At 38.7% G+C, this 27,962-nt stretch overlaps 1 protein-coding gene across 1 annotated transcript in view; it reads right to left on the reverse strand.

Moving 5' to 3' along the window:
* Window positions 1-27,962, reverse strand: part of LOC148647124 (NACHT, LRR and PYD domains-containing protein 3-like) — a 405,714-nt gene that overhangs the window by 293,537 nt on the left and 84,215 nt on the right. The window contains exon 11 of the mRNA XM_088609314.1: window positions 11,239-11,412. Within this exon, the coding sequence (XP_088465440.1) occupies window positions 11,239-11,412 (174 nt within the window). The remainder of the gene's footprint in view (window positions 1-11,238; window positions 11,413-27,962) is intronic.

The following is a 27,962-nucleotide window of genomic DNA, read 5'->3' on the forward strand; positions in this document are numbered from 1 at the left end:
AGGAGCATAATGCATCTGATGGTCATAAACTATATTATTTTAGGAACATAAACATATCATGTAAACTGTATAAAGATACAGCTATTCAAAATGCACGAAGTACGCTGCGGTAAAACGGCGTGGTGCATCTTAACGCGTCATACTGCAGTTATTATAATAGTATCCGGAATCACCTTGTAAAACCGCCAGGTGGAGCTAATAAAGTTTAACCTCTCATGTACAGCATTTGAGCTGTCACCAGAAAATGCCCGGTTACAAATCCTGGTCACTGCTGAAAGATGGTCATTTTCCAATTACAAATTTAAGTTGTATACTCTTTAGACTTTTAATTTTAAATTGTGTATAACAGCATGTTAATCATTAAACATTAAAAAGTTGGTATATTGTATAAAAGCAAGATTGCTCAGTTGGACAAAAGTATACAACCTTCCACCTTCATCATAAATATTGTAATTATGCATAAATATTTTATGCATCAATGCCTTTACGGAAGACATTACTAATAGTATTAATAATGAATGACATTGGACAGGCTGTAAGCTCAAAGTATTACCCTGGTCCACATTCTTTCTAACTGTCTTTGTAAATGAAAAGACTATTTTTTAATTGACAAAAAGTAACACCAAAGCATTTAGTTGATCCGATCACGTATTTGTAAGTTTTGAATATCTCAGATTCACCATGCCTTTCAGATGCTCATAAATGATATTAATTTAGGAACATAAACATATTATGTAAACTGTATATGGCTGGTATTGGTATTTTAAAGAAAAGTACACACCAGTATTCCACTTTCTCCCAAAACATTTTAAGCATGAAAGTCTTTAATGTAGTTATTTTGGAAATATTTTTAGGTCCTCCTTCTGACCATATTAAGTTTATATACTTTGTGAAAAGTGATAGTGTTTCAACCTTTTTTGTGAATTCGCCCGTTATCGGCGTAAACAAAAACATAATTTTAGAATTTGATTAACGGGGAATATATTATGAAATTACGTATCTAAAGAATTTAATATAATATAATTATATTCATGTACTGTCTGGCAGAATAAACTGAAGAGTTAGTTAATGCGACACAGAAGATAATATTAATAATGCAGTGCTTTCAGGCTCACACTCTACCAGCTGGGGAATTGAACTCACACCTCCAGCATCACTCAACAGGGAAGCAGCCAGTTGAGCTACAGTGAGATTCACCTTCAACCCTGACGGACCAGGTCCCTCCTATTCATATGAAAGGCAGTGACGTCACCACGCTGGCAAGCCCTCATCAAAGTTTAACTCGTTTAGAGCACCATACATTACAAACTCCAAGCGTTTCATTTTGAGCTCACACCCGAAGAAGGCTTCACAGCCAAAATGTTACGTTTTCTCCCTTCAGCATAGAATAAACCTATTACTTGTTCCTTTGCAGACTACGCAGGCTAACGTGGCTACGCCACCTGAAGTAGTGTTGTACAGTGATAATAGATGTGGGTGATGTTTTCCCCATTAAACAAGGTGCTTATTGCACAAATCCTGCTAAACTAAAAATTAGACACAAGAAGAGTATAATTGGACAATGTTGTGAGGATCTGGCGGAAATTTCTGTAAACTGAAGAGTTATAGAGGAGACACATACTGTATCACCTCTTTATACACTTGTAAAAAAGAACATTTCACTCAGTGGGCGATGCATTGTTATCTCAATCACCTGCTAATTCGATTTATACCACGAGAAGACAGGAGAATGTGATTGTACTGTATCTGTACAGAATGTGTGTTGCGTTTACAAAATTAAAGTGTTTAAAATGTATAATTAAAAAGTGTTCCTGTTTAACTTATACATTGCACGACTTTTAAACCTATAAAAACAGGTTTTGATAGTTAATAACCACTTTTTATGTGCAAAAAATGGCTGATTTTTCTTCCTCATGATCAGCTTAGAATCTCTGTGTATGCTGTAAGGTTTTTACTTCTTAATTAAATGTTTAAAATACACAAATTTCATAAAGACAACACACGTTTCGAATAGAAAAAATCATATTCTGTCTTCCTGGTATGTAGAACAGATTAGCAGGTCTTTTTCTCCCAATCAGAGGCTCTGAAAATAGCGTACCACCCACTTCGCTCCGTCAGAGAGAGGGAGGAAGCGCTGAGCTCTTTACTGCACAATGGCCGTTCTGCGTCTGCATTCATAACTTAGTGCTTAAAATTAAACAACGTAAATGTAAATCATTTTCTTTGACTTCTAAGTCCCTTAATTATCATTAAGCACAGGTTTCTCACCACGTTGACTACTTTTTGATACCATCATTAGACAAAGCAGGAACTTGTTGCACTTTCTAATGACATTACACGTGGAAAGATTACAGATTTTAATTGTCTTTTATTTTGTTATACATTTTAGAAAAGTTTCATCTATACATGCACCACAAAACTATTCTCGATTGTATTTCTTAATGCTATGTTACATTTAGTTCATTGTTTTGAATACGTCTAATTTAGAAAGTTAGGTGTTAGCATAAACTATTAGTAATCAATAATATTAAATTTAGCACTGTAATAAATTGTTGCACTTTTCCCCGCATCTTGTAATACCATATTTTTATTGTTCAAATATGCATTAAATCTGACTATCAGAAAATAAGTTAAATACAAAATTAAAGAAAAATAGGGTATCATTCAAAATATTTTGCTAACAATGTTAACTGTTTATAAAACTAAAATTTATTAACTAAGGAATAGGATGGCAAAGTTGTTAGTATGTTTTTTTTTTCATAAATACAACAGAACCAGATGTCTCAGTGGCTTTCAACATTAAATTATGCATGCATACCTCTGAACTAGAATTATAACTAAGCAATCCATGCATTTCTAATGGTGGCCAAGTGGTTAGCGTTGCTATCTTGCAGCACTGGGGTCCTAGGTTCAATTCCTGCCATCCTGTGTGTGTGGAGTATGCATGTTCTTTTTGGGTTCCGTGTTTTTTCTCCATATGTGTGATATGATTTCCTCTCGCACTCCAAAATATTGCTAGGTTAATGGGTAGGTGGTTATGGGTATGGGTAGGTTAATTGGCTTATGGGAAAAATGGCCCTGATGCATTTGTGTTTGTGTCTGTCTGTCCTGTGATGGACTGGCGCTATGTCCAGGGTGTATTCTGCCTTGTGTCCGTTGCTTACTGGGATAGGCTCCAAATCCTCTGTACTGGATAAAGAGATTAGAAAATGGATGGAAGTAAAGGCACTGTGTGGATGGAACTACAGTACACACAGTGTTAGAAACCCACTATGAGATGGCAGCATATCACTGAGGATAAATTATTTTATAGTGCTGGCTTAAGGAAACAGCCTTTCCACCTCTCTTGCACATCAGTATCCATACCTAGTTAGTTATTTAAACAAATTGCCTCTAAATATAAACATCTTAAGATGCTGGCTCTGTGGATCAGCATCAGCTATGTTTGCCCAACCCTTCATTTCATGTGCATCCAACACACAATTCAATGCTAGCAACTACACAAAATGTAAAATACAATCCTCATTTCAGGATCTACAGTATGGAAACATACAGTCTGTTAACTTCATCATCTTCCTCTGCAGTCTATAACATATCCTGTCATTTTGTCAAAAGTATGCCTAACCCCATTAGGAAGTGTTCTTATTATCAGTGTATTCCTCAACTTTCCCAAAATTATCTTTTTCCTACCTACATCACTAGTCTTACATCCTGCAATAACTCAGCCAACACTTAAATCCCTAAAAACTGCTTGTGTTAATTTGTTTAAATCACAAATATCATATGTTAATACCAGCCATGTAGTACTCTGCATTTGGAAAAATAGTTTCTTTTAAAGGGAACTAGACAAATCAAGAAAGGCATTTTTTCTAGAATTAATAAATGCACATCCAGTTCACTGGGGTAATAAAATCCACACTGAACAATCTCCAATATGTTCAGAATTGGACAGCCAGAATCCTGATCGGGATGCCTTACGCCCGTCTTCAAGTCCTTGCACTGGCTTCCTATCAGGTTTCGAATTTTGAGTCAACTTCTAAATCCTCAATCCATCTGACTCTGGTCTTCTAGCTGTCCTCGAGAACATCTACACTCTGTGGATAACAGGACCTTCTCTAGCTGCACCCTAAAGCTCTGAATTTGTATCCCCAATGATATCAGAGTCACCTCCCCTGAGTGCATTTAAATTTAACCTCAAAACCTCTCTTTGCAGAAGACATAGTGTCTGTATATCTGCTTCATGTTCTAATTTTGGTAGCACTTCTAACTGCTTGTCTTTCTTATACAGTATGTATTTACTTTGTAATCTGTGGTCCTTATAACTGTTTTTACACCTGCTATATTGTTTTGAGATGCCACTTTTAAAGGTACTATATAAAATAAAGCTTTTTATTATTGTTATAGAGAAACATGATCAGATTTTCCCTGGTTCAGAAAAAAATATACTAGTTTGTCACACTTCTTACACCCTCTTGCTAAATGGCTTTTCATACTAATCTGATCAATCTAACTGCCTATTTTCTGTGATTTCTATATCCTGCTAGATTTATAATTATTCTGAAAATATTCTTCTTGAAATGACTCATTTCTAAATTCCTGTTTTCACTGTTAGCATCTTGCAGCCACTCTGCGACAAAATATACACTGAGCTCAAACAGACAGTTCATCCTGCTACCAACATTGAACAAACAAAATCTTTAGATTTCTAAGTTTATGTCTTTATTTAGTGGTTTCATTATTGACGAAGGCTAAACTTTCTTGGAAAAATGTATTTTACGTGTTGCAAAAAACTGACTTGCTTTAACAAAACATATTTACAAATCCTTTCACCTGCTCCATTTCTAAAACATTTTTCTCACGTGCATTTTTGAATTTTTTACAACATCCTTTAACATCCTTAATTTTCATTTGCCTTAATTTAAAAAATATCCTTTGCCCAGCCTAAGAGGGGGGGTTTGCTCCCACAGCTGACACTCCTCCATACACTTAAGTGAAAATTTAATAATACCAATGTAAAAGTCATTTTTACAATTTGTTAATAATAAAAATGTTAAGTTCTCTAAAGCTTTTTTTAGTCAAGTATGATAATTCACACAGGGAGCTGTGTAAGCATGCGCAGGCAGCAAAAGATCAGCTAAACAAGGAAGAAAATGCTTTCAGAGAAAACAGTGTTTCAGGTGTGAAGAATACAGATCACCAATTCAATTTCAGCCTAAACCTGTCCCCACACACCCTGCCCCCACTGCGATTAGAATATACACAAGGCACTGAAAGCGTCACAGTACTGGAGATGATCAGGTGTTTTGCAGACATAAGCATAGTACATAATTCAGGTTTTTTTAACTTACACCTGGAGTGCACCAGATATTAGATCTTGTTTATATTAAAGTTACATCAATGGACAGTGGTGGACTGTGCGCTATTTTGTCAGAAACCTTCTAATCTGCTTAACAACTGTAGATAACATTATTTTATTTCTGTATGGAATCCGTTTTAAGTTTACAAAATTAAAGTAAAATAAAAATAAAAGGAACAAGCAATAGGTTTATTCCATGCTGTAAAGAGAAGAGAGAAAACGCAATGTTTTGGCTGTGAAGCCTTCTTCAGGTGTGAGGGTCTTCAGCTCAAAATTAAATGCTTGGAGTTTGTAATATAGGGCGCTCTGAACGAGTTAAACTTTGATGCAAGACAAATAAATGTATTTCCCACAAGCTATACTCGTTCTCTCCAATGCAGTGCAGTTAAAAAAAATATTTCTGATACAGTTCCTAAATTAATATCGTTTATGACCATCAAACACTTTATGCTTCTCTTCTTTTTATGCTCAGCTACTAAAATTTCCCTTTAGTTTCCCTACCGGCCATGTAGTACACGGCATTGTGGAATAATAGTTTATTTTAAAGGGAACATAGAGAAACTAGGAACTAGAGAAATCTTTATTTACGCTCTGTTTCACTTTTTTTCTTTCTCACCCACTGCAATTCGTACAGAAGGGTTAAAAAGAAAGTCAGACAGGCAGGGGGGAGGGTGAGTTGTGAAAATGTTACCTGTCCTGGATAAAGCGGTTAGAAAATAGGTGGATTTACACCTGTGAAAAGCGTTCCAATTTTAATGCGATACGGAAGACATTATTCATAATAAATGTCTGTATACTGAAAATGTATGAAGAAGACACGTTGCGTATCGCCTCTTTCTACACTTGGAAGAACATTCCAATGTTATTGCGACACTGAAGATATTATTAATAACCTTTTAAATCTGAAGGGAGATCTAAAGTGATCCACACAGTACAGGTTCCTGCTACTGTAGCTATCAGAGGGAAAGACGGTGACATCACCGTGCAGGCGAGCAGACATAGCCTCTAATGTCAGGCGTATGCGTTATATATATTTAGATCTTTGAATTAATATCGTTATTGATTTCTTTAGCCTCACAACATTGTCCAATAATACTCTTCTTGTGTTTAATTTTTAGTTAAGCAGGATTTGAGCTACAGACCATAAAAAACATGATTCACTTTTTTAACATATTTAATATTCAAATATTAAGCTTGATATGGACAGAAGGAGCACATAAAAAGGTTTCTGAAATAACCACATGTAAGTCTTTGATGCTTAAAATGTTTAGGGAGAAAGTGGAATACTAGTGTGTATTTTTTCTTTAAAATACCAATACCAGCCACCTACCCCGAGTGCATTTAAATCTAACCTCAAAACCTTCCATTTCAGAAGACGTATTGTCTGTATCTGCTTCATTTTCTAATTTTGGTAGCACTTCTAACTGCTTGTCTTTCTTATATGTATTTACTTTGTATTTTTTCTTTAAAATTCCAATACCAGCCATATACAGTTCGTAATTTAGGGATTTCTATATTAATGTCTTTATTTAGTGGTTACATTTGTGACAAAGGGTAAACTTTTAGCTTCGGTAACATGGAAGCCGTATGGCATACATGTTTGTAATGACAAAATAGTATCGATAATATTTATTGTCAGTAATGATATCAGTAGCAGTTTGAAATTGTTCGTTGTTATTAATAAATGTCTTGGCTTCGAACATGTGATATTTAGAAATATAAAAAACGTCAATATAGTGTCCATAATATTTGCTATTTTAGTTTTTCAAAGAAATGTTTATTTGTTAAAAGGAAACTCATGGTGATAGGTGGGTTTGAACACTCAACCCCAGGCATATAAGTCAGTCACTTAAGCCATCATGCCACAAACGCAATCACATGAAAAAAAAGCACTGGAACAGCTGTACACATATCGATAGTCTTATACTACAGTTTGTGCTACAGTACATGAATATAATTATATCTTCATTAATTTCTGTAGATACGCAATTCCATATTATATTCCCTATTAATCCCTATTCTTAAAGTATGCTTTTGTTTACTCCGATAACGAGCGTATTTACAGAAAAGGTTAAAACACTATCAGTTTTCACAAAGTATATAAACTTAATATGGTCAGAAGGAGGGCATAAAAACATTTCCGAAATAACCACATGTAAGACTCTGATGCTTAAAATTTTTAGGGAGAAAGTGGAATACCCGCCATATACAGTTTACATAATATGTTTATGTTCCTAAATTAATATTGTTTATGATCATAAGATGCATTATGCTCCTCTTCTTTTTGTGCTCAACTACTAAAATTTCCCTTTAGTTGTAAAATTCCATAGAAATATTTAATACTAAGCAGATTACACAGTACAGAGATTAAATGATTAAATCTTTTCAATACCGACCAATGCACCACACGTGCCTCTGTCAGTCATTTTGGCCAGCCAATCACATACCGTAGTACGCCGTGTGCGTGCGGTACGGGTTTGTACCATGCATTTTGAATAGCTTCATCTGTAAGTTTACTGTATATACTTCAGAAAAAGTAATAATGTTTTAACCTTTTCTGCGAATACTTAAGCTTGTTATCGCAGTAAAAAAACGCATACTTTTTAGAATTTGATTACTAAGGAATATTATATGGAATCGAGTATCCAAAACAAATTAATAGCGACATACAGTAGTTGTATTCATATACTGTAGCTCAAATCCTGCCAAACAAAAAATTTGACACAAGAAGAGTATTTTTGGACAATGTGAGGCTCTGGCGAAATTGCTCTGTAAACTGAAGAGTTATACTGTAGAGAAGATTTTCTCTCCCAGCCTCAGCAGCAAACAGCAGATAATTGTTTTCTTCCTTTATTAGCTGATCTATCTGCTACTATTAAAAAGACGGGCGTGATTTTTTAGCAGCAGACAGATTAGGCAAAAGAACAGGCTGTTTTGTGTTCTTCCTAAGATTGTTGAGCGCAGTGGGGGACATTCGGAATGTGATTTCACAGATGCTTTTGTTCTGTCTTGCATTGTCAGATTGTGAATAAATAAGGCATTTTTAAAATAAATATAAGGAAATCAGCAATCAAATGTCCTTTTTTTCCGAAACACTCGTATTTTCATACTGTAGTTTGAGTCTTTGTGTAAGCTGTAAGTTCTTTTTACTTCTTAATTAAACTTTTGAAACACTTTCCGCGCATTCCGTACAGAAATAAAATAATGTTTTCTACAGGTGTTAAGCAGATTAGCAGGTTGCTGACAAAATAGCGCACCGTCCCCCACTGCGCAGTATAACTTTAAACGGACAGGAAAAAGAGCATTTGCAGAGAGCAATTACGTTATGTTTATGCAGAATAAGTTATTAGATTTATGAGCAGTCTAATTTCTTATTTGTTTAAACAGTGACATTTCAGCTGCATACTCAGGTGAGCCCGAAAGTGATACATTATTAATAACGTCTTCCGTGTTGCATTAACATTGAAATGTTCTTTTTAACAAGTGTAAAAAGAGGCGATGGGCATTTAGGTTGATTGCCAGGGAAAATGATTTGTAAATATATTTTGTTAAAGCAAGTCAGTTTTTTGCAAAACATAAAAGACATTATTTCCAAGAAAGTTTAGCCTTTGTCACTAATGAAACCACTAAAATGGTTAAAATGGGAACAGGTGAGGCAGGCAGAGGGAAGGGGGAGGCATCTTCCCACCTCTATGACTAAAGAAAGTGTCAAAGAGAAATGTCTTGAGTGACATACAGAGCCGAAAACGTTTGGTGCGGTCTTCTCTGCTTTAAAGGTACACTCATTGTGGATGAATTTTCACCTCGTTCACCACGTTTGCCCACTAGCTAACACAGAGAAGCACACTGTACAGAATGTACTTGCAAGAATAGCGTTTACAAACATTAAAAAACAAGCTTTATACTGTTATACTACACAGTGTATTAAAACACACTATGGTCACTACACTGCCCACTAAACCTCTTCCCACAATTTCAGGGGGGCAAGGTCACGTAGCTGATTCACAGCTGGATACAACTTTTTCTTGTAAAAATTCAGATATTTGTCAACATATTTACTAAAATTAACCATCTCAGTATTTCTGCATAATTAAAATATTTATGATGAAGGTGGAAGGTTGTGTACATTTGTAAAACTGAGCAATCTTGCTTTTATAAAATATACCAACTTTTTCACGTTTAATGCTTAACATGCTGTAATACAGTTTACAATGATTAAAAGTCTAAACAGTATACAACTTAAATTCTTATCTCTATTAATATAACTATCAAGTGGTATTAAATAAATACAACTTTTTTGTATAGATGACACTTTTCTCAAATGTATTAAAAAAATAAAAATGATTCCAATCTAATTTTCCCACGTGTGATCCCATTAGGAAATATATTACGCTCCTGCTGTGTTTAACGATGGTATGAAAAATAAATTTAAATGATGAGAAAGCTATGCTTAAAGTTACCTAAGGAACTTAAAAGACAAAGATAACGATTTACAATGCATTGTCAGATTGTAAATCAATAAAGGCATTTAATTAAACACGCGTTTGTGATTTTAATCAAAATGGGGGTAATGGGGGTTAATAAAGCACATGCCTAAACCATTAGGCCACAGAAGTAATTACATGGGAAGGAGTGAAACTGATACAGAAATTTCCAAAGAAAGTGTACTACTGTGATAATTTGAACTATAGTATATGAATATAATTATATCGTTATTAATCTCTTTAGATAAGCAATTCCATATTATTTTCCCTATTAATCAAATTCTAAAAAGTATGCATGTTTTTACTGTGATAACAGAAAATGTTAAAACACTATAATTTTCTACAATGTATATAAACTTAATATAGTCAGAACAGGCACATAAAAACGTTTCCAAAATAATCACATGTAAGACTTTGATACTTAAAATGTTTATGAATACTGGTGTGTATTTTTTACTTAAACTACCAATACCAGCCATATACAGTTTACATAATATGTTTATGTTCCTAAATTAATATCGTTTATGTGCATGTGAAAGGCATGGTGAATCAGAGATTTTCAAAACTTAATTTGTATGATTGGAAATGAATACGTGATCAGAAGTGCTTTGGTGTTACTTTTTGTCAATTAAAAAATAAAGTCTTTTCGTTTACAAAGATGGTTACAAAGAAAGTGGACCACGGTAATACATTGAGTTTACAGCTTATCCAAGGTCATTCATTAGTAATACTATTAGTAATATCTTCCGTAAAGGCTTTGATGCATAAAATATTTCTGCATTATTAAAATATTTATGATGCAGGTGGAAGGTTGTGTACTTTTGTCCAACTGAGTAATCTTGCTTTTATAAAATATAACAACTTTTTAATGTTTAATGATTAACATGCTGTAATACACAGTTTAAAATTATTAAAAATCTAAAGAGTATACAACTTAAATTCTTAATTGGAAAAAGACTGTCCTTCAGCAGTGATCGGGATTCCAAACCGTGTGTTTTCTGGTGACAGCTCAAATGCTGTACATACTGTAAGACGTTAAGCTTTATTAGCTCCACCTGGCAGTTTTACAAGGTGATTCCTTGTTCTACCGCAGTGTACTCCGTGCATTTTAAATGGCTGCATCCCTATATACAGTATGTGTAAAAAAGATGGGCAAAGTGGGAAAGATTGCATGTTGAGATGTCTAATATGTCATGTTAATATGTAATGAGATGTTAACAAAGAAACCACACACAACTTGTATAAAATCACGTAGCAGTTTTTTATCTTTCTATATGCCCTCCTTCTTTCTCGTTTTGTACTTCCTAGGTGTTCATTTTTTGATGCATGTGAAAAAGCAAATGTTGTGTCTCAGCATTAGCACATAAAAAAACACAAAAATCACCAGTGTTCACTTACCACAGTTCTGTTAATTTACAGTTGGGATCCCTCAGAGCTGCAGACAACAGTTTCACTCCTGAATCCCCCAGGTTATTGCCAGTCAGATAGAGTTTTCTCAGACTGGAGTGTTGAGACTGAAGAGCGGAGGCCAGATCTTCACAACATCTCTCTGTTAGTCCACATCTCTGCATCCTGCAGACAAAAAGACAGGAGCACAGCTGAACATCTGCACAGCTCTTCCACATCTTTCTTTCCAAGTCGTCACTACAACACCAAGCTCAGCAGCAATATACAACTTCATGTCATTATCCATCTCAGAGTGTCCATTGATGAGGATGATGAAGTTAACAGCTGCATCAAAATTTGGGTTCCAGGAGGAAGAAGAAAGATGAGAAGAAATTTTTAGGAAGGGAGACAGTGGGAAACGGAGACACACGGAGCTACAGTGACTGGAAATGGGAAACAGAAATAGAGAGACTTTGACTTTTAACCATAATAAAAATTGCTTCACATTTATTATTATATTTTATTATGATGTCATCTTCTTATAGTTATTTTAGTTAGTTACTGTGTTGTTGTTTTTCTTCAAATGGTTTATTAATCCCAAATGTAAATGACCAATACTGGAGTAAGTGGACTGGAGATTTTGATGTTTGTAGATATTTTGAGAAAAACAACTTTCCCATCTAAAGAAAATAAACCATTTGAAGAAAAAAAAACTGGGTTTTAACTATAACACCACAAAAAATAATTAATAATTATATTAAGCAATAATATAATTATTATTACAAAAAGTAATAAAAAGTAATAAAAAGAATAAAGAAATTGATCATGAAACTAAACAAATCTCATCCCTTGCAAAACTATACAACACTGCACACGTTTTACACATGAAAGACCCTCTACACAGACTCCCACATGCAACATAGTCAAAACACACCAACACCTTCAGACAAGAGTCTACAGTTTTACTCAAGGAATTCTAGAGACATTCTGCTCTTCACCAACCCCTCAAACACTCTCCTCCTCTACAGACCCTCCACCTGAGACTGTGTTTATCCTGCTCTTGTAGAAGAGGAGCTGGGTCTGGCCCAGCAGAAAGTGCACTGGGTACAATTCTCTTCTTACTAACATAACTCACCCTGAACACAACAGCAGCCGGAACACAACCGCACATCCTGAGTGTTTTTTCTTTGAGAATGAATGTGGGTGCCTTGCACTATGTTCATCCTCTCCAGACATTTTACCAATCCTAATCCAGTCCCTTCTGTTCCTCTTTTTTCCTGATAATCTCTCCCTTTTCCCCCCTGTCTATTGAAATTAAACTCACCCACACCTCCAAGCTCACTAGTTGATCCGTACACTCTGGATCTCTCTATAGTGCTGTCGTGATTCTCGCTCTCCAGCTTTTTACTCTAGGGACACGTAGCCTCGGACCCCCTCAAGTTCAATGAGCACAGTACATTTTTATTTAACCTGGTTGAACTAAAATATAGCTTGTATTCACTGGAACCCTTACAGTATAGCACCCCAAACAATTACAATATCTCCACAGTTTTACTAGAGGAATTCTAGTGAGATCCTGCTCTTCACCAACCCCTCAAACTCTCACTCCCTCTAAAGACCCTCCGCCTGAGACTGTGTTTATCCTGCTCTTGTAGAAGAGGAGTTGGCTCTGGCCCAGCAGAAAATGCACTGGGTACAATTCTCTTCTTACTGACATAACTCACCCTAAACACAACAGCAGGGCTGCTGAAGGTCAGAATAATGTTAGAGAAGAGGTGGATCAAGAGACTCAACATGGGAGTCAGACAGGTTCAGGTGCTATAGCAGTGAAAGTGTACCTGAATATCAACACAGAAGTGAAACCATTGTAGATTATGCCGGTTCAGGGACACCAAATATGTAATCATAGTGGCTCTCTGAAGGCACCAGCTCTGTAGGGTTTGGGCATTTACTGAGACAATTATTAATTGTAGCAGTAAATCACAAAGTTGATTCTTTTGATGGCTTTAGAATCCAACCATGCGACATAACTCAAACAACGCGCACACACAGGTACTAATACACGAGGATACATTTATTAATACATAGAATATGCATATAAACCTAACAGATCTTATCGAGAGGGTTATCAGAATACAAAAGATATATATTCAATCAGTTACAAAGAGTTACACATCAAGAGGAAATACGTTCAGTATATCATTCATTAAGACCGTTTCGTAAAGTGAACTTGGTTACAACTTCTACATTAGATACTCAAACAAGTACATAACTCTTAGGAATTAAATTGATATCAACTGGTTGGGATAACAATTGAATTCTCGAGCTGTAATGCATTGAAGTTGAATACTCATCCAATCTCTAGGGATTCAGATCTCCTGCGGGCACAAAGAAACAGTTGCAGGCTGTTGCTGTCCAATCCGCGCTCTCTGGCTCCGTGCCAGGCTGTGCTGTGCGGCTTGCGACGGTGCGCTGCTGATGCTCATTGTTGGCTTTAACTAGCAAAGTTTGTGCACAGGAGAAAAGATGACTGTGGGTCCCAGCAAGTCAGGAAGAGGACCAGTTCGTTTATGATGAAGAGCTAGTTCTGAATAGTGATTCAGCTGTCCACAATTCCGACCTGTTCACGAGGCCTGCTGCTGGTTACTCTCTGGCAACCTCCACTCTAGACTCTTAGAACAAAGGAAAGTTCTGGCACTCGGACACACTGGCCGTTCCGTGGTTGTCCGGGCTGAGTCTCAGGATGGTCAGGAGGCGCGCTGCGAGAATGTCCTGCCCTTGGGATTCTCCTTTGGATTCCTTCTGAATCTTGTCTGAATCTTGTTGAATCTGAATCTCAGTCTGAATCTCCATCTGAATCTCTCAGGCTCTCTGTGTTGCCTGTTTTTACCTGGAGGAACTTCAGCTCATTGATTGGCTGAAAGTTCCATGGGCATCAGAGTCCCACGTGGGTTACTCGGCCCTACCAGTCCCTGATTGGTTGATCAAGGTGAGATATGAGTCACTTAGTCCTGACACTTAGGAATGCAATCCAGATGTCCAACTCGCACTCCCTAGACAGATAGGCACCAATGGATGACCATTGATCATGATAGCCAGGCTAAGCTAAGTGCATCCCCCTTTGGGAGCTGTCCTTGGACCTTAAATCACCTTGCATGAATGGTTTCTCTGTGGCTGCACCACAGAGATGAACAGAGAAATGAGGCCAAATTTGGGAAAGCTCAGAAACACTTAATTCTGTCTTATTATTAAGCCTCGCCGCTACACCATAACCAGAGGTACAAAATTAAATTCCACCTGAAACAGACCTGAATGTGTACCTGAATATCAACACAGAAGTGAAACCATAACCAGAGGTACAAAATTAAATTCCACCTGAAACAGACCTGAATCAATCTGTGAGTATATTAGGCTTTTTGGGACACATACTGCAGCCTACTGCTAATGTAGCAGTACTGCCAAATTGTAATGTACTGCTAGCTACATAAAGTGACACTAGCTTGGCAGCACCTTTCAAAATGAAATGAAAGCCTAACCCCTGCTTTAGAAAAAAAATTCCAGGACCAGGTAAAGTCAACTTTAGCAAAGACATGGTTATGTACTATTAGGTGAGGGTCTGTAGAATAGATTTGAGCTACTTTTGGAGAGGCACAATTTTTTGTTTATTTGGGAAGGGAGTGAGACCACTCCCTGTGCATCACTGCATGGTCCCAGTCTGGGTGGTCTTATCAACCCCAGCAGTTTTGACAGAGACACTTATCTGACAAAACCAAGGTGATTTTCTATTAGCTATGGGTCTGTGGAATAGATCTGAGGTATTTTTGAAGAGGGACAAATTTTTGTTTGGTCGGGAGGGGAGTGAGACCACTCCCTGTCCATTACTGCATGGTACCAGTCTGGAAACAGCAAGTGGTCTTATAAACCCCAGCAACATTTGCAAAGGCGCTTATCTGACAAAACCATAGGGATTTTCTATTAGCTGTGGGTCTGTAGATTTGAGCTACTTTTGGAGAGGCAGAATTTTTTTTGTCAGGAATTAGACTTTTTCCTGTCTAGAAGAGCACACTTCTATGTCAGTTTGCAAGCAGAAAGTGATATAAAAACACCAAAGAGTTTGCAAGAAAGAAAAAAAATAATGAAGAACGACAATTTCCTATTACCTGTGCGTCTCCGTATCACATTCCACCCAGTTTTAAGGATGTACAAATTGTTGTTGTGCTATAAATGTGACTTTATCTGGTCCAGGATTTTTTTCCCCCTTAAGTAGGGTTAGGGGACTTTTATTTTGAAAGGTGCTGCCAAGCTAGCGTCACTTAATGTAGCTAGCGTCACGCTACTAAAGCCCTTCTGCTATGTTTATTTACCTTGGTTGAACTACAATATAACTTGTATTTCACCTGAATGTATTAATATTAACATTATATTCACATACTGTACTAAAACAACAAAAAATGCATATGAAAACTACATAAATTCACACAAGGCTACAGGAGGAACATACTCGACAGAAATGGTAGAATACAGACTGTCTGATATCTCCGAAGTTATCTCCGAAGTACAAAAAACGTATAAATACATGGGAGAGGTATTCGTTTAAATAATTTAAGTGTGATAACACTTTGTTACGGAGCCCGGGAGGGGCCATCAGTAGGAAAAAAAAGTTATATCGAGGGAACGATTTACAATTCGTGCTCACGAAATTACTTCTTCCTTCGTTTTCCTTGTGTCACGGTATCCGCACGCATGTAGAAAGTTTCTAAAATGCCAGCATTATCCCAGGCTCCGAGGAACCACTATCAAATGCTATATAACACATTTCCGCGTCTTTATATGTGTTGTGTATCTTATATTATTTTAACTATTTTATTAACTACACAGATCATGCCCTCACACCATATATTCTCCCGCCTTCTACTCTCTCGTTCTGTTGTCTCGTGATGTCTACTCACTATACTACATCCCTTCCTTTGTTATTTTTAAAGTCCATAACTTTACCATACAATTGTAACAATTCTATATCAACACACAGTAAACGGTTATTAACTATTACAACAAAATGTATGTAAAACCTTCCATTTCTATTCAACACATTCAACTTTTTTCTTTTTTTTACAATTATTTCTATGCGTACCAACTTAAATTGTAGTTCAATTTCTACTTAAGTCACGTGTAAATATCACCTCATTTCTAGCAGTCTAAGCAACATCTACATAGATAACAAACAAAATAGAGCAATTTAACATTTGGAGAGCTATGCAAGTCCTATATTTTTAAATGTCTCTGTAACGAGCCGGTTTCCTGATAACCCTGCCACTTCCGGTTGTTACTTCACTTCTGGGTAAAGTTACTGGCTCTCCTACGGATGTACTCTCCACTGTCTGAGGACTCATAATTTCATTTCGTGTGTGTACTCCTCATGATGTCTATGGATATCTTTTGTCTTTTGAATGTCCCTCGGCTCTTCTTCTTTCTTTTCCACATTTGGTAGTTTAGTCCGGATATCACTTCCAAAGAGAAGATTAGCTGGGGTTTCTCCAGATGCCCTGTGAGGTGTTGATCTACAGATGCAGCAGCCATTCAAAGTGTGCGGTACAGACACGTACCGCAGGTAAGATGACACGGGGTACCGCGGTGCGTGACTGGTTGACCGACAGGGGCACTCGTGGTCCGTTGGTCTGTCGTAGAAAGACTTACTGTAAACGTCTTTACTGTGCCCGTTGTAGATATTGAATTTTACCACTGAAGGGAAATCTTAGTAGCTGAGCATAAAAAGAATAGGAGCATACTGTAACGCTTGTGAAGGCCATAAACGATATTAATTTTGGAACGTAAACATACAGTATATAGCTGGTCTCGGTACTTTAAAGAAAAAAATACACACCGGTATTCCATTTCTCCCTAAACATTGTAAGCTTCGAAGTCTTTAACTAACGTGATACCGGAGTCAACAAGCATACTTTTAGAATTTGATTAAAAGGGAATATAATATGGAATCGTGTATCTCAAGAATTTAATAACGGTATGATTATATCCGTGTTCTGCGGCAGGGCTGTGTAGGGCTGTTTCGCCTGCCTGTTCATGCGAGCTGTCTTGTAGCCTACTGGTCTAGGTGCGTGACTACCAACTGGCAGGTTGTGTGTTCAAATCCAGCTGGTGCTGGACCTTTCAGTTTTATTTATTTATTTTTTAATCGCGTAACATAAACATATTACCGTATGCAAACTGTACTGTATACAATATGTATATGTATATTTAATGTCTTAACTGTGCCCGTTTAAGTATTGAATATTCATATCTAAGTTTACCACTGAAGGGAAATCTTAACATAAACATACAGTATATGGCTGGTCTCGGTACTTTAAAGAAAAAAATACACATCAGTATTCCATTTCTCCCTAAACATTGTAAGCTTCGAATGAAACCACTAAATAAAGACATAAATATAGAAATCTTAAGATTTGTTTTATTTAATGTTGGTAGCAGGATGAACTGTCAGAGTGTATATTTTATATACATATTTTATATGTTAACAGTGAAAAAGGTATTTAGAAATGAGTTATTTCAAGATGAAAAAGAAAACATACACGAAACATGGTTTCATTACGACCAGAATCGGTCTTGAGATATTTTTAACTTGATTTACAGTATTTGAGAGGTATGTCTTAACACCGATACTACAGTGCTTAAGTACTGCTCACGTATATGTTTCTAGGTTTATATTATGCATTTCATATGGTCAAATTACTTTTGAGCAACTAATAAGAAGCGCGAAACGGTATGCGTTTTAGTTTCATTTTGTGCTGGAACCCGTGGATTGATTAGACATATCAAGTACATACAAGTCATTTTTTAAATGTTGTAGTTCTGTCACGGACGTCCAAAGGGACTAACCGAGGGGAGCAAGAGAGCGGAAAAAGACCCATATGCGTGGCGGCGAGACGGGAAAAAGGCCCGGGCTCATTAGTGCAAAGAGTTCAGGAATGCCGTATAGAAACCTATGCCCTCAGGGAGCGGACGTGGGGCGCCCTGGTGCTAGGCGGGTCTCAGGACATCCGAATGTCAATGCTGAGCGAGGACAGAGTGCAAGACCCGGAAATATATAGCCCAAGGGAAAGAGAGGGACAGGAAGGACAGCAGACCGGAAACTAGGGACAGGACAGAGAAGGAGCGCCCTCTGGCTGCAGAGGGCGTGACAGTACCCCCCCCCTTCATGGGCGGCTCCCGACGCCCAAACAAATAAATAAGCTGCACAGCACTGGGGGGAGGAAAAACCTCATATAACTGAAAGGAAACCTCCGGGAATCCACGGCTGAGAGCTACCCCTTCCTCCGGGGTATAAACCTTTATTGGGTGGAGGAAGGGGGGGTAGAGAAGACCTCCGGAGACTAAAAACAAAAAAGTACACAAGCACAAACACAACAGACAAAAACCTGGGAAAGACAAGGGAGACAAACCACAAAAAAAAAAAATAGGAACCAAAAACAGCTAGGAACCAAAGTTCCGAGACACAGAGAGCAGGGGGGACCAAAAAGGAGGGGAAACCAGGAAGAAAAAAATCAAAACAAAAGGCAAAAAACAAGAAAAAAAAACACAGAAACCCCGGGGAAAAATACCGCAGACTGGGCAAATGGCACGTTCACATTCTAACGCTGATATCGGAGTGGACAACCTGTGGAAAGCCAGACCGAAGCCCGCTCACAGACACAGATGCCCGGAGTGATATCCAGCGAAAAGAATGGAGGAACGGCAGAAAGCTTACCATTCTATCACTGATATCGGAGAGAGCAAGACCAGGAAGAGCCAGGCACGAGAACCCGCTCCAGACACAGAAGCTCGGAGTGATATCCAGTAATAAGAATAGGCAAGCCAGCTCAACATTCAATCACTGATATCGGAGTGATCTACCCGAGGAAAGCCAGGTACAGGACCCGCTCACAGGCACGGAAGATCGGAGTGATATCCAGTGATTAGAATAGAGGAAGTGAAAAAAAAAAACAGCCCAGAGAACAAGAAAAAAAAAAACTGCGGCAAGACAAAAAAAAAACGCCACTCGCTGGGTCAGTAGGTGGCTCAGCATTCTGTCACAGACGTCCAAAGGGACTAACCGTGGGGAGCAGGAGAGCGGAAAAAGACCCATATGCGTAGTGGCGAGACGGGAAAAAGGCCCGGGCTCATAGTGCAAAGAGTTCAGGAATGCCGTATAGAAACCTATGCCCTCAGGGAGCGGACGTGGGGCGCCCTGGTGCTAGGCGGGCCTCAGGACATCCGAACATCAATGCTGAGCCAGGACAGAGTGCAAGACCCGGAAATATATAGCCCAAGGGAAAGAGAGGGACAGGAAGGACAGCAGACCGGAAACTAGGGACAGGACAGAGAAGGAGCGCCCTCTGGCTGCAGAGGGCGTGACAAGTTCGTCTTGAAAAAATGTTACAAGTACATCATCTATCAACAATTACACAGGTTCTATTTCCATATTGCGGATTTTGGTTAGGTATTATCAAATCCAGTGGCGCTGTGTTTTAGTTTACTGAGTCCCATGTCACATGGTCTGTGATTGAAACCTGTAAAACCGGTTTAATTCGTAACAGCCAGCACTCTTCAGGTGTGAGGGTCTTCTGCTCAGAATGAAACGCTAAAATGTTTGTGTATATTCTAATGGTAGTGGGGGCAGGGTGTGTGGGAACAGGTTTGGTTGAAATTGCATTGGAGATCTATGTTCTTCACACCTGAAACATTTTCTCTGAAAGCATTTTCTTCGCAGTTTAACCGATCTTGTTACAGCATGTTACAGTTTACTATTATTAACCATATTAATTTTAAGTGCTTAATGTAAAATCTTGTAAAAATATATTTTCATTGTTCAAATGTACATTAAGTCTGACTATCATATAATAAGTTAAATACAAAACTAAAGAAAAAATAGGGTTAAATATAATTCAAAATATTTTGCTAACAATGTTAACTGTTTATGAATAATAAAATGTATTAACTAAGGAGTAGGATGGCACAGTTGTTAGTATGTTTTTTGTTTTGTTTCTTTTTCATAAATACAACAGTAGTACCTGATGTCTCAGTGGCTTTCAAAATTAAATTATGCATGCAAACCTGTGAACTAGAAAGATAACTAAGATATCCATCCATTATATTCCATAATATCCATGAAATATATGGCGCTGAAATACAGTATGTGTGACGCATAAAAGACACCAAGGGATTGGGTGAGCTCCCATCACAAAAAAAAAAACTGCGAACCTGCACTACAGCGACCATAGTACAGTATGGAGACCAAGGCGTTTTACGGGAAGAGACGGGGTGCTTCTGCCGCCCCAGCTTCCAAAGAGTGAAGGGTAAGCAAATACAGCAGACTTCATCTGAAATACGCGATTACAGAGCATATTACAAGGTATTATTGCCGTTTTGAATTTTAAATTCAATTATAATTATTTCTTCGTCGCCTGTTCTTCAAGAAAACACCGCACGGGCGAAACGATCTACCACCAGGACAGTAAAAAAGAAAGCGGTAAGACGGAAAAAAAGAAAAGTTTATTTTGACTTCTGTTCCGTGACTGATGAATACTACTGTGTGACTTTATTTCTTACATGAATTATGTTATTTTGCCACAGGCCGTGGGTCTCTGCTCTCGGCCACTGGCCAGGGTGCCAACCTGTAGAAGCAGCACCTGTATGGAGACATTTCGGCAGCAGCGGGAGCATTACGATGCATTACTGGGGAGCATTGGGAGGCTAGAGTTCCAGCAGTCAAACAGTTGAGCAGCTGTCTCCCGAAAAGTGCCTCTCCCCGCCGCGCAGGCTGCAATGCCTGGCGGAAGCTCTGCCCCCCGCAGAGCACACACCGCCTCAGGACACTCCATCCCGGCCTCTCAGTTCACCACCGCGCAGGAATCTTTTGATGCTGTCCCCGCCGGCTATCTCCCCCCAGTAAGCACAGCGGAATTCACAGATGCCAGTGGGACGAATAACTCTCCCAGATGTCCAACTGCTACCCATCACCCAGGAGATGGAGGGGGGGTTGTACTTGCAGTGCATCGGCATAGACGGGAAAGCAAGAGCCGACCGCTACGCCACCCTCGTGTTTCGAAATCTTGTGACTTTTGAAATTTACTGGGGGTGGACCACGTCTGTAAATTTCAATGGGTCCAGAGGCAAAAGTGCCTTGCCTTGCAATCTCCGGGAAACCATTAGTACGATGGTGAATCGGAGATTCTCAACCCTTGCTGCGTACGACTGGAAAAGAATTTGTGATCGGATCAACGAAATGCTTCGTAGGAGGAGGCGGTCTTTTCCTCTTGTCAAACAGTCTGTCCACAAACAAAACATTCCTGTTAGACAAGAGGAATTGAAAAAAAACAATTTTGTCAATGAAAACCAGTGTGTGTGTCTCTCCCTGCTGGATGTCCCTCTCACAAACTGCTGAATGAATAAAATAATTTTATTGAAAACGAGTTTGTGTCACGATCGCTAACCCCTCCTCTTAAGGGAGCTCCAGCTCTTCCTCGTTCCCTCCCATTGTTTGCACCTGATCCCTATTCCCGTTCCCCCTTAAAAGCCAGGCGCTGACGCTCATCCGGGCTCTGCTCTGATTTCCGTATCGTGCGAGTCCGGGACCAGGAAGCGCCTGGTCCCCTTAAGGTTTTAACCTCTGTTCCCGTTCCTGTTCCCCGTCCGCCGGTTCCGACCCGGCCTTCGTGGTGTTTTAATTCCGAGTTCTGATGGATCTCCTGGTTTTGGACTTACCTTCGTGTTTTGGATACTCTATGGATTACTCTTTGGGATTGTTCGCCTCGGCCACACCTCCCCCGTGCACCAGCGCACCTTGGATACGCCCCCTTGTCTTCAGCCCCGTTTTCCTGCATGACGTTTCCCCAGTGTTTCCCCACTCCGTCGGACTGTGTCGTCCGCATAGGGTCCGGAAAGAACTGTTCGTTACAGTTTGCGATTGTCTGGTCTTTAAATTCTTTAGATACGTGATTCCATATTATATTCCCTTTTAATCAAATTCTAAAAGTATGCTTGTTGACTCCGGTATCGCGTTAGTTAAAGACTTCGATGCTTAAAATGTTTAGGGAGAAATGGAATACCGGTGTGTATGTTTTCTTTAAAGTACCGAGACCAGCCATATACTGTATGTTTAAGTTCCAAAATTAATATCGTTTATGGGCTTCACACGCGTTGCAGTATGCTCAGGCACTAAGTAAAAGGAGATGCTTGGTATTGCTTGACTAATTTTAAAAAGTTATAAATGCAGACGCTCCCTCGGTGTGCTGCTCTGGTGCGTCGGCTCCTACACAGTGCCTGTCTGCCGTAAGCGTTACAATATACTAAATACTAAATACTAAAGCCAATACTGGCTCAATGGGCTTTGACGTGCTAATGCGTTGGTTTAACAGTCCGGGTGTGGCAGGCTTCCAATGTCAACTCGACTCGATTGGAAGACAATGAACGTATTTTAGCCCTAAATGAATTAATAGCAAACATGGTTTACATAAAATACATTTTTCCAAGAAAGTTTATAATAATACGATCTATAGTTGAAATCTGAGCCTACTTTAAAAATAAAGGAAAAGCATTTTCAGAGAGCAATCACGCTGTGTTTATGTAGAAAAAGTGATTAGGTTTATGAGCAATCTAATTACCTATTCGCTTAAAACGCTATATAAAATAAAGTTTATTTAGAGATGAATGATCAGTGTCGCAGTTTAAATAATGTGAGTCAGGAAACTAACACAGCGCCACCGGATTTAATAACGCAATAAAAACGCTATAAAATAATGTGACACAGTACAGCACAGTACAATAATACTGACCATGACTTTAGAAGCATAAATTACCTTACACTCAATTTAAACACAAGCTGTCTTTCTGTATGAACCTCTAAGCTGGTTCATACAGAAAATGTAGAAATGCATTAGCCTGATTATGATTAAAAAACACATAATTAAACACGCGTTTGCGATTTAAATCAGAACACGATTTAAATCAATATAAATGTTTATATTGTAACGCATACTGTCCAGCCTCCATTTCTCTTTAAAAATTTACTGTTGCACACACACACACAATAGAAGCAGGAACCGCTGTCAGAAGGGAAGATATGTTCAAAATATCACAAATATCGATCATGTTGCGATATTTTGAAATATAAAAGTCAATTGATTGTCCATAATATCGCTTACCTATTTTTTCGAAGAAATGTTTATTAAAAGAAAAGTCCAGCACCAGCTGGATTCGAACACACAATCTGTCAGTTGGTAGTCACGCACCTAGACCAGTAGGCTACAAGACAGCTCGCATGAACAGGCAGGCGAAACAGCCCTACACAGCCCTGTCGCAGTACACGGATATAATCATACCATTATTAAATTCTTTAGCTATTAAAAAAAAAAAAAGGGCGGAGCGGTGGCTCTGTGGCTAAGGATCTGCGCCTGTGACTGCAAGGTTGCCGGTTCAAATCCCACGGCCGGCAGAGGAATCCTACTCCGTTGGGCCCCTGAGCAAGGCCCTTAACCCTAACTGCTCCAGGGGCGCCGTACAATGGCAGACCCTGCGCTCTGACCCCAAGCTTCTCTCCCTGTCTGTGTCTCCATGGAGAAAAGCTGGGGTATGCGAAAAGACGCATTCCTAATGCAAGAAATTGTATAGGGCTAATAAAGAAACATTATTATTATTATTATTAGATACGCGATTCCATATTATATTCCCTTTTAATCAAATTCTAAAAGTATGCTTGTTTACTCCGGTATCACGTTAGTTAAAGACTTCGAAGCTTACAATGTTTAGGGAGAAATGGAATACTGGTGTGTATTTTTCCTTGTGATATTTTAAGCTCTAGTTGAATGATAGGTGTCGCATTTTAAATCATTTTCGTAGCTAGAAATTATGAAACGCCCTGTTAAAAGCAAGGAAGTTTTTATGCCCGTTGAAGTAAAACAAAATGCCTGACAAAGTATGGCTTGGACAGATTCCAAGTGCTTGTACAAATGTGCTAAAGAAATTATACTTTGAGTATACAGCTTGTCCAAAGTCATCCTTTATTAATACTATTAGTAATATCTTCAGTAAAGGCTTTGATGCATAAATATTTCTGATAAAGGTAGGTTGTGTACTTTTGTCCAACTGAGCAATCTTGCTTTCATAAAATATACCAACATTTTAATAACTGATGATTAACATGCTGTAATACACAGTTCAAAATTAAAGGCTCAAATGCTGTACATGAGAGGTTAAGCCCCCCCTGGTGGTTTTACAAGGCGACGCCGGATAGTTAGTCACGTGACACACGTGAACTGCGTGATACCGCGTGATACCGCGACACGCCCACCGGGGTATGCCGCGAAATACCTCACCCATTTTGAATGGCTGCATCTGTATAAGTCAGCAGAATCTTAGGGAGTTCCTCTCTCCATTTTTTTGCTCTCAAGGCCCTTTTCAGGTATCTGTGAAATCTTTCAATTTTGCCATTACTTCTCGGATAGGAAGGTGATGCACGGATGTGTTTAATTCCACAGTTAGTCAGAAATGATTCAAACAACTGTCCTATGAATTGCCTGCCATTATCTGTTACTACCTCTAGTGGTAGTTTCTAATAACTGTGGCTGAAGATATGTCTGGTACAACAACCGCCTCAGGGTAAGAAGTATAATAGTCTATGACAGTCAATATGTACTCATTCAGAATGGGACCTACTAGGTCAATGCCCAATTTTATCCAAGGCCTTGGTGGTAATTCAAGTGGTTGGAGAGGTTGATCCTCCTGCAATGGCAGATTCAACACACAAGTGGAACAATTTCTGACTAGTCTTTCAACAGCACTGTCCATGCTAGGCCAGTAAAATTTGCTTCTCAGGTACTGTTTTGTACGAACCACACCCTGATTTGTCTCATGTGCTATTTTCGATGCTTGTCTGATTTTTGTTTTTCGGTAACACAATCCTCTGTCCTCTTAAAAGCAGTCCATCATATGTAGATAACTCCAACCTACACCTGTGATATGGCTGCAGTTTGTCTGGAATTGGATTAGGCCATTGTCCTTTTTCCACTATGGACATCAACAAATTCAATATGTCATCTTCGTTTGTTGCTTGTTTAAGTTCCTCAAGTGTCAGTGCATGCAGTTCATAAGTGCTGATTGAAAGCACTCTATCAACATAGGTTTCTACATAACCACTGTCTTCTGTGTCTGGTAAAGGAAGACGTGACAATGAGTCTGCGACATTGGTTTTCCCTATTATGTGTTCAATTTTGTAATCATATGGCCGTAATCTCAATCCAAGTCTTTGTAGCCTGGGCGGTAACAATGTTGCCTTTTTGGGATTGAACATATAGATGAGGCGTTTATGATCCGTTTGAAGTGTGAACTTGCCTCCCCATAAATATGTCCTAAAATGTTCCACTGCCCAAACACAACCCAAGGCTTCACGCTCTATTTGCGAGTAAGGCCTTTCTGTTGGGGTAAGAGAGCGACTTGCATATGTCACTGGTTTGTTCTGTCCATGTTCTTGTCTTTGTAGCAATACTGCTCCAAGCCCTACAGGACTCGCGTCACTGATCACTACTGTTGGCGCATCTAGTATAAGTATGCCAGACACGGTTCAGTTACAAGTTCTCTTTTCAACTTGGCAAAGGCTTTCTCAGTTTCCGATGTCCATTCCCACTTCTGTCCTTTCCTTGTTAGTTTTCTAAGGGGTTCTGATATATCTGCATAATTAGGAATGAATTTCATCAAAAATCCACAAGTGCCTAAGAACGATCGCGAAAGTGCAACATTCTCAGGTCTCGGTGCACTGCAAACAGCTGTCACCTTTTTCGGGTCTGGTTTTACTCCTTCTGCAGTGACCAAATGTCCCAGTATCTCGATCTCTTTCAGGCCAAAGATACACTTATCTTTATTTAGATTTAAGCCTCTGTCTTGGAATCTTTGGAATACTTGCCTGAGCCTCTGTTCTAGTTGTTCTTCATTTTCCGCATGTACTACAACATCATCCATATACCATACAACACCAGGCATTGCACACAACATCGAGTCCATAGCCTTCCGATAGGCCTCTGAGGCACTAGACAAGCCAAAAGGAACTTTTCTGAAACGGTAACAACCCCTGTGTGTGATGAAGGTAGTCAGGTGTCTTGATTGTGCTTGAGCTGCTTCATGAATTCTAGCGACTGTAAGAGCTCTTTCTAAAGTCAGCCCTTCCTCCTGCAACAATTTATCACGCAGTCTCTTATGTGCACATTTTTCCAAAAGCTGATCTCTTAACATGTCAGCTTCTAATACTCCAAAGTCACACGATTTAGCCAGTTCTCTTAGTGCATTTAGAAAAGCATCAACAGATTCGTCCTGAGACTGAGTTCTCTGCCTAAAGTTATGCCGTTCCAAAACCACATTTCTCCGCGGTGTAAAGTAAGCGTCTAAGGCAGCTACAGTCTGTTCATATGTACCTTTTTCTCGAAAATCCGCTGCACGGGCGCCCCGATACAGTGCAGTAATATAGCACGTCTCACGGCATCCGGAGCTTCTGTAGATCCACTGGCTATTTCAAAAAATCTGTACGACTCCATCCATATCTTGTATTCCGTATACAAATCCGGAGCTCCGAGGTCCAGTGGAAGCGGTGGAGAGAGCTGGGCATAAGCAAAGCTTCTCGGCGCGGCTGCGGTATCTTCCATGGCGCAAGCTAAACGAACAGTCCGAATAGTCAAGAGTTTGTTTCTACCAGCAAGAGAACCAAAACCTGCAGTGTTCTGCTCGCTTTGAGTTCGCCAAGCACTCATCTCTCGTAGCCATAAGTGTTGTGTATCTTAATAAAGAGCCGTTCTTATATTATTTAAACTATTTAATTAACTACACAAATCATGCCCTTACACTACATATTCCAGCCTTCTACTCTCTCGTTCTGTTGTCTCGCGATGTCTACTCACTATACTACAAGTACAGTACTCTCACAGGTACCATAGTCAAAACACACCGACACCTTCACACAAGAATCTCTACGGTTTAACTGGAGGCACCAGTTATAAAAACATCAAAAATAAGAAAGAATGACGTGACCCTGTTTAACTTAGGAATTGCATGACTTTAAAAGATTTAGTTGAAAAAAAAAACGTTGTATGCGCACAAAAACAGGTGATTTTCTTCCTTGTGATCAGCTTGGAAACTTACGCTGTAAATTACTTTTTAATCAAACATTTAAAACACTTGAATTTCATAAACACAAAGAAAAAAAACATATTCTACTATTTTCCTATGGTACGAAGCAGATCAGTAGGTCTTTTTTTCCAGAGTCTGAGAAAATATCTCCCTGAGAAGCGGCGGCACTAAGAGAGGGAGGAGGCGCGGAGCTCTGTAATACAGAATGAGCCGTCTGCAGCCTGGAACGCTTAAGGCACAGATCGCGTTTGCCTGTATAACAGGTTTTCAAATTAAGTAACGTCAATCATTTTCTTTGACTTCTAAGTCCTTTAATTATCAGTAAGGATAGCTATTTTCTCACCAATGAGAACTATTTTTAAACCATTGTTAAACAAAGCAGGAGCTTATTGTACTTCCTAATGACATGACATGTGGAAAGATTATAGATTTTAATCGCCTTTAGGTTTTTATCAATTTTAGCAAAGTGTCATCAAAACAAATGCCACAAAACTTTTCTCGATTGTATTTCTGAATGTCATGTCTAACTTAGTTCAATATTTGAAATACAAGTCATTGTTCAAATGTACGTTAAA

Source organism: Lepisosteus platostomus, chromosome 16 (genome assembly GCF_059453375.1).
Source record: "Lepisosteus platostomus isolate fLepPlt1 chromosome 16, fLepPlt1.hap1, whole genome shotgun sequence".
NCBI lineage: Eukaryota > Metazoa > Chordata > Actinopteri > Semionotiformes > Lepisosteidae > Lepisosteus > Lepisosteus platostomus.